This window comes from Ammodytes marinus (assembly GCF_949987685.1).
Source record: "Ammodytes marinus genome assembly, chromosome: 19".
In the NCBI taxonomy this organism is placed as follows: domain Eukaryota; kingdom Metazoa; phylum Chordata; class Actinopteri; order Uranoscopiformes; family Ammodytidae; genus Ammodytes; species Ammodytes marinus.
Genome location: NC_137223.1, coordinates 1,543,892 through 1,555,236, shown reverse-complemented (window position 1 = coordinate 1,555,236; position 11,345 = coordinate 1,543,892). Strand labels below are relative to the sequence as shown.

General features: G+C 42.9%; 1 protein-coding gene across 1 annotated transcript; it reads left to right on the top strand.

Moving 5' to 3' along the window:
• The first annotated feature begins 431 nt into the window (after positions 1-431).
• Positions 432-10,881, top strand: acbd3 (acyl-Coenzyme A binding domain containing 3). Its single transcript, XM_080047369.1, has 8 exons — positions 432-741; positions 2,406-2,547; positions 3,988-4,128; positions 4,324-4,482; positions 5,133-5,307; positions 5,817-6,060; positions 7,538-7,825; positions 8,430-10,881. Exons 1-8 carry the CDS (start codon positions 474-476, stop codon positions 8,642-8,644), a joined length of 1,632 nt encoding a protein of 543 aa, XP_079903495.1. The 5' UTR covers positions 432-473; the 3' UTR covers positions 8,645-10,881.
• Positions 10,882-11,345: the final 464 nt, after the last annotated feature.

Sequence of the window (11,345 nt, the reverse complement as noted above, 5' to 3'; positions counted from 1 at the left end):
GAAAAACATCTTGCATTAGGTTCTAAGATTGAAGTCATTTTTTGTGGTTTTAATTCAGCAATTAAAACAGGCACGTTACATTTCAAGGCATGGCTGTATGACTTCCTGGAGTTAGTTAACCTCTTATAATCATGGACCTATTGGTCCCTGTTCATGGATCTTTCTTTATAGGTCCATACCATGGACCAAATTCACTGCAAAGTACTACTCGCTATTACGTTTTAAATTAATTAAAATTCTTATAAAAAATCATCTTCCACCCGTCATTTTGAACTCAAATTACAAACAACTACTTCCCTAGTGTTATAAAAAGATATTTATCGTAAATATATTTACAATCAGTTAACGCGGAAAGTATGATGTTAAAGCGTCGTCATGTTATTTACATTGAAAAAAACAGATTCTCCCGGAACTTCCGTCAAGACTAGACGGAAGTAAGTACGTGGCCGCTTCGGCTTCAGCTGACAGTCTACATGATGGCGACAGAGGTTCAGAGCGGCGACCTCGACAGTGCTACTTCTAGCCGGCTCGAAGTTTCCATCGATGGCCTCACCCTCAGTCCCGATCCGGAGGGCGAGCAGGTCCAGGCCGAGGAGTCGGACCCCAGCCCCGCGGAACCCGGGGCCGACACGCCGGCTGCCGAGGAAGGCGAAGATGGAGAGACTGGCAAAACTGCGATAGAGAAGAAATGGGGCTTTCCTTTGCAGGAGCTGTACGGAATGAGCCTCCAGTTCTTCAAAGGTGCGTTCCCGTGCTTTTTAACCGTGATGTTTTAAGGGCAAGCTCTCCAACCGACGTTAATATGCGAGACGATCCACTCGCGGTGGATGAGGTTAGCAGTATGCTAACGTTAGCCTTTAGCTGTCACCGCCTTGGCTGCTGCTGTCAGCAGCAACGTTACATTAGCCACAATGCTAACAAGTAGCCTACGCTGCGAACGAGCCGTGCACTGCTATTTAGCTGACCGTTTAAGGGTGAGACAAGCACGGCAACTCAGAGTAATCAGTTTGTGTGTGTGTCTTTGTACGGCCTAGTGACGTTCTTTTCATCCGGCTGGTTGCCCAGTTGGTTGACGCTCCTCTGTGCACCTGTCTGAGTGTGGGTAGAACAACATGGCTTGTCATTCCACTGCTCCTTCTACTCGTGAAAAAGTCGTAATGTGAGAAGCTGTCTTTCGCAAGGGGATGGTGGCTCATCACGATGTGTTTGGTATCTTTAAAAGTTTAAACCCTGCCCCTGCTGAAGTGAGCCTGCACGTCAGCTGCGTACACGGTTCTGTCTCAGCTAAACGAAACGCTGTCAGGTATGAATAAGGTTCTTCTGAAGATAAAACTGGACTCTAGTCGCGGCTCTGATGTCTTCAAAACCATTTCAATGTTGCCTTAACGCCACGTTTTCCAATTGTATAAGGTTGTTGTGTGACCACTGGCCTCTTTTACAGCCGAAGTGCCTCTTAATAATATCCATACCACTCCCCTGCAGCTGCTATTACTACTTCCTCTAGAAATCAATACTTCATGTTTTCTATGCTTTTAAACTAGAAGGCTATTTTAACCTGGTAGTCTTAACAGCATCACATTTAAGACACAATTGGAACCAGTGTCAACTCTTTCACTGCATTCTTTGACCTCAAACATCAATATCTAATTTAAGCCTCAGGATCCAAGCCTGATTTAAGGTCCTTCATTCTCACTGAGTTCCATTTGTAAAGAAGTAACCGTCTGTGTGCCAAAACAGCACGGCTTACCAAATTGTATCACTTGTTAGTACATATGTATGCAATGGGCATTTGTAAATACGACACTTTTTTTTAACTCCCGAAGCCTCATTCCCTTATTTATACACTCGTACATGGCAGCAGGCTACCGCACTGGGTGCCTGCCAACCAATCGGGAGCAATCTGGGTTGTGTCTTGCCCAGGGACATGTGACAGGAGGTGGGGATTGAACTCCTAACCCTCGGTGGACGACTGCTCTGCCTACTTAGCCATCGCCTGTACTGTTTTTATTAGAGCAAAGCACTCATGATGACTGTGCAAACAGGTTTTTATATCTGGTTGCCACTCTTTGTGACAGTAATCTGTGCTTTGTATTTCTAGTCACGTATTTCTAGTCGGTAAGGGATCGGTCGTATTGCGTAACTCGTATGCATAGATCTTATTCTTGCCTCACCTAGGATTAAATCAATTTCGAGTGTGCCTGTTTTGTGATTTTCTTTTTTGAAAGGAGAGTGCCTACAATCAGATTAATTGATATTATACCCTAATATTAAGTCTCAGAAATGGGAATATTATTCCATTCTACTGTTGTTGTTGTTGTTCACAACAAACTTGTCACTGCAGGACATAGAAAACACAGACAAATCCATGCAAACTTAACTCATTGTTTCCACACTGCTGCTCTCAGATAAAGATGGCAAGGCCTTCCATCCCACCTACGAGGAGAAGCTGCGACTGGTGGCCCTGCACAAACAGGTGTTGCTGGGCCCTTACAATCCTGACGCTTCACCCGAGGTCGGCTTCTTTGATGTCCTGGGCAATGACCGCAGGTAAACCCCCGGCAACATCTGCATGAATGCATTCCTCTGTGTGTGTGTGTGTGTGTGTGTGTGTGACCTTTGAACTCTGGTAGTATACTATCCAGCTGTTTTTATCTGTGTATGAAAACACTACTGCTCCACTGTCACACGCTTAGTATTTTAAATTTGATCAAATGATTAGCAATTGCACAAATTGTTAAATATAAAAAAAAAAAACTATAGATTGTAAAAAGTAGTTTCCCTCCTTTTTTGTTGTAGCAGCCCTTGGCATCAATAACCCACGGCAGAGAGTCTGTGACGGGTGCAACACTTCATTGCAGCATTCCATTGTAGCACATTTCATCATAAGCACTGTCTGAAAATACTCGGAGGAAATAGTTTAAGAACTTTTCTCTCCGGGGGGTGAGAAGCTTTAAACCTCATAAAGCCCTATAACAATCACAGCTAAAATTCAAATCTATTGTTTCAAATGGTCAAAGGATATTATGAAACAAAAAATATATTTCTGATTAATTGAGAATAAACCAATTACTTTAACACAACCACATGAAACGCTTATAATATATCAACATACCTCCCTCCCGCTTGCCAAGGGTGCTAGACAAGGGAAGATCTTACAGGCTGCATTCACAGGCTGCTGTTAGCCTGATTCACACACTAAAGCACTTTGAATGGCCTTGTGTCTGAATTCAGGGTTTTTCCTGCATAGAGAATTTTTTGGCGCCCCCCAAAGTGGTGTTATGCCTCCCCCAAAGGAAAATCACCAGCGCCAAAATGATAAAAATTGAGAATATATTCAGCTATGTAAAACCTCTCCAAATGTGTTTCTAGTTGAGCCAAATACAAGTCCTCCTTCTTGTAGGGCTGGGCGATTAATTGCATTTCAATTTATATTACTGCTTCCCTCGATCATGAAAACAAAAAAATCAAAATAAAACGATCATTGAAGCTCCCCTTTCTCAACCCCAACCCACTCCTAAAATTCACAAACTTTTCGCCTTTACTGTTGCATTCGCGACCCCAAAAAAGTTGTTCCGTGTTCTTACCCCCCAAAGGCCCATTCTGAGCCAGGAAAAACCCTGGAATTGTGCTACATAAATAAATGTGCCTTGCCTATTCCAATCCGGACCAGACGTAGAAATACGGCCAGCCGCCAGTGGAAGACACTTGGATTGTTACATTTACAAAGTGTTTCATTATTAACCCCACATTACTATAAACAAAGACACAGTTTGTGTTGCACAAATGATGTACAACACGTGTCGCCACAGATGAACGCATAAACGGGTCCTTTACATTTGTAAAGTTCTAAAGAAACAAAAGTTGTAACAAATGCTACAGACCTTGTTTTGTTATTCTCAAACATTAACGTGTAATCTAAAGAAAGGGTGTAGAAAGATTTTGATGGCAGTTGCTAATCTTCCCCTCCATGCTTGGCTCTGTGTGCAGGAAAGAGTGGGCGTCCCTGGGTAACCTGGAGAAGGAGGAGGCCATGGTGGAGTTTGTCAAGCTGCTGAACAAGTGCTGTAACCTCTTCGCTCCCTACGTCACCTCGCACAAGATCGAGAGGGAGGAGCAGGAGAGGAAAAGGTAAGATGTTTTAAGACTTAAGGTTCTGGTGACAGAGAGCCCTCGACACAGCATCTATATCCACTGTTCCAGATGGTCCTATATGCAGTTTTGCACTGTTACTAATTTATTTATTTATTTTTTATTTATTTTAATTTGATGAATATGACCGTTTGCGTTCATTAAACATCCCCCATTGCTTTCTTCTCCCATCAGGAAAGAAGAGGAGGAGCGCGAGCGACAGGAGGAGGAGGAGAGGGAGCGACAGAGGCAGGAGGAGGAGAGACGGAGGCTGGAGGAGGAGGAGAGGCTGAGGAGAGAGGAGGAGGAACAGAGGCAGGCGGAGGACGAGAGGCTACGGATTGAGCAGCAGAAGTAAGTGTTTCTAACTTGTGCATCACTGTGTGGGTGCTGGTGCAATGTTCTTGGAGTTTCAGTATATGGATTTGTCTTCAGCATGACTTCTACATGACCATCACACTCCCCGTGCCATTGATTGACATATTGTCTTTCAGCTCTGGAACTGTGACAAGTTCATTAGTGTGTCAAGCAGGGCATTTTTAGCATGGTGGGCGAAACCTGGTCTCCTTACTCAATATGACTTTTGTCCCTGTGTTTAAAGGTGGAGTCAGCAGTTCTGGAGAGTGCTTGTTGTCAAAATCACCTGTCTTTAATGTGTGCACGCTGAAAAGTAAATCTGGTATTGATACACAGCCTAGACTCTGTAAACTGGTATGTTGCTAGCTACTTTGGGACCCCTCTTGTTTACATACCAGTTTACAGAACCTAGGCTCTGTATCAACACCAGATAAAAAAAAAAAAAAAAAAAAAGCTTGCGTGCAGTGGTAGCGGATTGTAATAAGATATTCACTGATTATGACAAAGTGATTTTGACAACCAGCCCCCTCTGGAATCGCTGAGTCCGCCTTTTAAAATCCTTCAACTTTCCACTGTCCACCATTGTCTACTCTCCATTTCCTGTATTTCCTTCCTCACCAACTTTTTCCCTGTTGTTTTTTCCCCAGACAGCAGATAATGGCGGCATTGAATGCGCAGACAGCAGTGCAGTTCCAACAGTATGCTGCCCAGCAATACCCCAACAGTCCAGAGCAACAGCTAGGCCTCATCCGTCAGCTCCAGGAGCAGCACTACCAGCAGTACATGCAGCAGCTCTACCAGGTCCAGCTGGCCCAGCAACAGGTAGGGGGCCCAAATGCAACTTCAGAGACTGTTCAGAACGTTAAAGCTATAGTGCATAACTTTTTTAATATAAAGGAATGCCGGTTACATTCAAGCCACTGTCAAATGAGTTAACACAAAGTCGATCAAGGCTATCATCTCCACAAAACTCTCTCTGTATTTTTCAGTATGACAGTGTTTACAAACTGGTGTCAACCCCTGACACTGGCGCAGGAGCCCAAAAAGCACCAATTCTATTGCTAAGAAAAAAGCTGGATGTACAGCAGAAGGAACAAAAATCTATGCGCATTCACCAGGCTTACATCGTGTAGATTTGCAGACGGTGTTGTTGTAATTACCCAGAATTCCTCATGGGGGTGACAGAAGTTACACACTATAGTGTTCATTGTGATTTACTTATTTAGCAAACACATCAGGATTTAAGCCTTTATGGTGGAGTATTGCGTTCAAATAAAATGTCCCTAGTATGGTTATCACTGTCTTGACTCAGTGTTGTCCCATCATCCAAGGCGGCCTTACAGAAGCAGCAGCAGGCAGACTCCATTGTTCCGGGCACCCTGGACTCTAACAGCTTGGACAGTGGTGAACCCATCCCTGCCTCAGCAGTGGGCCCGTTGTGTGCAGCTCCCACACCTGTCGGAGAGGAAGCCCCTACAGTCAATGGAGGCACGTCAGACTCCTACTCAGAGAGCATGGACCGGGAGCCAGAGCCTGAGCCGGCAGAGGAAGTCTCAGAGAACGGGCCTTTATTAGGTAAGTAGGCCTGTACATGTGTTGGTGGTGTTTTAAAAAAAAAATCAAAATACTGGAGTACACACTGAAAGGATCTACAGCCCCTTTTACACTGCAATTAATTACACTGGCCAGAGCAAAGCTGCCATGTTGGTAGATTGGTGTGTGCGTTTACATTGTTTTGCATCCCGGAATGAAAGAGGGGTGTGTAACGTACCAGCATAAACAGTGCATCGAGTGTGACGTATAAAAGAGCACCTGGCAGCTCAGCTGCTTTTTTAGAAAACCTTTTTTTCTTTTACTTTTCTTTCCTCGTCTCCCAAATTGTTGTATTCAGCTGCTCCCACAGAGATATTTAAATCCCCTGGTTGTGGTCAGACTTTTAGCACATCTTGAAAACGTCACATTGGCAATGCACCTGTTCCGTCATTGCAGGTTGGCTGCTTTTTACAGGCATTGTAAACAGGGCTTACATCTTCTTTATTGTGCAGCTAATAGCTAACAGGCAGAGGTGGGGCAAAGCCTTCTGAAACAATCAAAGCTTTGTACCGAAGTTGAAATGTGATTCCTATCTGCTGTGTCCATGTTGATGTGACCTAGAGGACGGGGAAGAGAGGAGCTGGAACAAGTGAAACATGATAGTCTGCTTGTACAGGTTTCACTCAAACACACATTCTGCCTAGTGGAAAGTAGGAACTTGCACCACAAGAGAACAGGGCCTCGGTCTGATTCCAAAACACACACATCCTGACTCAAATAAATCAACTGTCTGGCTGTTCACTCTCAAAATAATGTTTTGAGGAAAGATGGATGGATAGCACGGTATGCAAAGATCAACTCTTTGCCATTGGTCACAAGTACTCATGCATGGCATGCTCTCTGGTCTTTTTCTCTTTGTGGCAAACCGGCCACATAGATAGATGGCCTGTTAGTTGAGCTATACTTATGAAGTGAATTCAAGGCTGCCCAGACGGCAAGGCTACTCGGAAAGCCCTGAACAGAGAAAGGTGTTCGAGTTGGATTGAGGCTGTGCATGCTGTTATGAATTCATTTTCATCCTAATAGACAACCTGTAATGACGAATTGTATTAGCAGACTGTACAGATCGTTGCCCTTGTTAGTTTCATTAGTCAAGACAGTCAAAATGTCTGTTGTGAAAAAGGTCTGTTGGTCTCATTTGCATGTGTGGAAGAACTATTTTAGTTTCAGAAAATTGCATTCAAACAGAAAAATGAATCAATGTTGGGGAAACTTGAGGACACAAAGCTATACAAGCTTGTTCCCTTTTCCGCCATTTGAGTATGTGTCATCCTCATAGTTTGCTCCTCTTTGTGTTGAGGGAAGGACAAATGCGGATGTGTGGACAATCAGGTTTTTTCCCCATCATGATAATATGAATTAAAAAAGTATAATTTTCCTCTTAATAAGCAAGCTGTAATGGCAAATTGTATTAGCAAATTGTGCAGATTTTAAAAAGTATCTTGTTCCTTAATCACAGCTGACTCGCCACCAGTCATCGCGGCTCCCTCCATGTGGACACGGCCACAGATCAAGGACTTCAAGGAGAAAATCCGTCAGGACGCAGACAGTGTGATCACAGTGGGGCGTGGCGAGGTGGTGACGGTGCGTGTGCCCACCCACGAGGAGGGCTCTTACCTCTTCTGGGAGTTTGCCACGGACTATTATGACATCGGCTTCGGGGTCTTCTTCGAGTGGACGGACGCAGCCTCCGCATCGGTCAGCGTGCACGTGTCGGAGTCCAGTGATGAGGAAGAGGAGGATGAAGGTGAGGTGTGGGGGGGAGAAGCCTTGTGTGAATAGGAATGCAGTGTTTCTGATGAGGATATTTTCAGGTGTGGCACTGGTGGCTGCAATGACTGACAAACCAGTGGGGTAACATGTTAAATTCAATTCTTATCTCCAGTTGACAAACTTGCCGACGCCATAGTTAAACATCTTACACATAGCCATGGGCACAGGAAGTCCTGCTTGTGGTCTTTAGTGAAACTAAGAGCAGTTGTGTGAATAGAAATGAGTTACGTGTAACATGTTGATAAGATGAAAGGCAATAATATGCAGTATTATTAGAATATAAGGGAAAATATTATGTGGCATTCTACTATATATGTGCCTTAACCCAGATTGCACAATTGATATTTTTTGAGCAGAGACAAAAAATTATTAATTTCAGAATAGGTTTGCTTCAATTACTTGTGATCATAGTTTGGTTAGGAGTCCAATTTTCAATACTAATAATTTCCTATTGTGCTTCAAAATATTAAGCTTTATGGTAGCATTGCTAACTAAATCAAAGCTGTTAAAAGGAGCCGTTGTGCGTCTGCCTTTTCGAGAAGAAGAAGAAGAGCTTTAATGCTGAGTTGTGTCCACAGGTGAACCTCCCAATGAGGAGGAGAAGGCCAAGAAGGAGGCAGGAAAGCCCCAGGTGGATGAGATTGTGCCGGTGTACCGGCGAGACTGTCACGAGGAGGTGTATGCTGGCAGCCACCAGTACCCAGGCCGTGGAGTCTACCTGCTCAAGTTTGACAACTCCTATTCACTCTGGCGCTCCAAGAGTGTTTACTACAGAGTCTACTACACCAGATAAGCCTGACACAGACACAGGGGGAGCAAGGAGTGTGTGTATGTTCATATATACGTGTGTGTGTGTGTGTGTGTGTGTGTGTGTGTGTGTGTGAGAGAGAGAGTGTGTGTATGAGGGAGGGAGTGTTTGAGGGAGAATGTGATACCAGATCCATTCTGGACAAAACCACCAGAGGGTGACAAAGAGACACATCTGGAGCCCACGTTTAAAGATTGGACTAATGTGTATGTTCTGTATGTGTATGCGTGTCCCATGATACACCGATGCTAATGCCTGTCATCGAGCCCTTGGAAGAGGTGTGTGTTTTCCTGTTGTATGTTCACCACCTGTCCTTGCTGCGCTCAAATAGACCGAGCTGCCGGACTCTGCTCTCATATTGTATTTGACCACTTTCCACCCCGGGCTCCTCTTCTGTCACCACTCCAGCCCAACACTGTCCAACGTGGCCTTGTGGCTGCTTCTGGCCCGAGTGACTCTGTCATAAAGACTAACAGAAAACCCGGCGAGTCCAGCACTATGTGAGCCTACGTCTCATGTTTGATGGTAATGCTCGTTTATTCCACAAGAACACAAAGTTTGAGATCAAGTTATATTGTAAATGTGCTTCATAACACTATGCTAGGCTTCTGGTCTCTGGCAAGTCACACACACATTAAAAACTCCAGTTCAACAAACGTCATCTTTTTTTTGTGGGGAAACAGATTTTCCGTTTTCCCCTTCTCTTGCCATGTTACATATATGAAGATCTGAGAATATGTTTAGGGGAAGGGGTGCTCTTTCACCTTTATGTCTTGATAGAATCTGATTGACAGTGCAACAGGAGTAGGGTTATTTTAATGGAGTCTACTGGCAAAATGTATGAAGGACAGGCAAGAAAGCATTCCATGGTTTTACGGCAAACTCCAAATTAATTCACGAGTGTTATAAATGATATAAGCATATAAAAAAAAACACGCATATGGAAAAATCTGGTTGTATGCTTTCTGGATTCAAAAAACAAAACATCTCAGTGTGTGACAGTAAATAAGTTTAAAAACAAGTTACTTAAGTATTCTCCTTCAGACATTTAAAAAATATATAATGTTTTAGTTTGTTCCATCTTCAAGCAGTTACTTCAGTACAGTTTACAGCTAGCTATGTCACGTGACAAATTACATTAAACCAACTGTCCTTTTGGTCATCAATGTTTGTTTTTTTTCCTTTTGAAAGAATCAAGAAAAAAGAGCTAATGTTAAGGCTGATGTGTATTATCTGGGAGGTATTCCTGATAACAGATTCCATGTTTTGGAGGTCATGACACACTGTTACATCTCTGTAGCTCTGAAAAAAAATCCCAAACCATAAAATCCAGTGTTGCTCTTGCAGGTTTTCTTTTTGTTTCTGGTATGAATGAATTCAAAAGAAGGTATTGTGAATACACCGAGACCGTAGACTTATATTTGTGTCCAGAGTGACTTGGCTGCTTACTAACTCAGTTGTGACATCGAAGTGTATTCGGAATTTTAAATTGTTGCCATAATAATTTAAAAAAAATGAATTGTTAATTTTCCGCATTGCATAGAAGTGCTTCGTGTTACCGACCACCTAGGTGCATTATGAGCAGTGTGTTAAGTTGGTGTGGACACATTTGGTGTCACTCGATCTCTCATTGAGCTGTATTTGTACATTTCTTCTGTGTGTATGCGAATCAAACTCCAAAGACACCCAGGCTGAATAACTTGCAAGTTGAGCAATTCTCCAATGTCCTTGCCGAGTGTTGATTATTCGTTATATTTAATTTGAGGCCACTCTTGCCTCCGATCCAGTCAGTGGTTTGTGTAACAAAATGTCACTAAGTTTAAAAAAAAAAGTTCCCATATGTTTCTAATGTGTAATGTTTTTTTTTTCTTCTTTTGTTTTTCTTACTGCTCACCAAATGGTTTGAGTTGACTTGTTCAAGCCTTGTATGTAAATAATTCTATAAAATGAGTTTGTGTGGGTTTTTAGATGTGGAAAAAGGCTATTGTTTGGAGAATCAATGCACTGTAAAATAAGGTGAATGACATATGTATACATCCCACCCACCCCCTAGAATGAAAGTCCAAAACTTATAGGAAGTACACAAATTGTAAGACTATTGAATTGACAGGGCAGATGGAAAAAGCTCATCTTTTTGTATTGTTTTGACTTGTTTGGATCTTTTGTGAGCTGCAAGATCTTTTGGGGCATATATTTAATCTTGATTAAACTTATGTTCATCTCTAGAATTGGATGGTGTGTCTACTTTTCTATTCTCATGTTATACGATCAAACCTTTTATTCAGTTGTGTCTTTAAAACAAAAATAGCAGAAAACAGGTGTATGCAATGAAATAAAGTAAGGCTGCATTCCAGGTCTTGGCTTATTGGGACAGTTAATTGGGGCCCTTGTTAGTTTCATTTGAGCCACCTGTGCCTTCCCTGTCAAAATGTCTGCCTTACATTTGGAAAAGGTCTGTTGGTCTCATTTGCACATCTTAAACCAGATGGAATAACTATTTTAGTTTCAGAAAATTGCATTCAAACAGAAGGAGGAGTCGGCGATGTTGGGGAAACTTGAGGACACAAAGCAATAAGCTTGTTCCTTTTTCCGCCAGTGGAGAATGTGTCATCCTCATAGTTTGCTCCTCTTTGTGCTGAGGGAAGGACAAATGCGGATGTGTGGACAATCAGTTTTTTTCCCATCA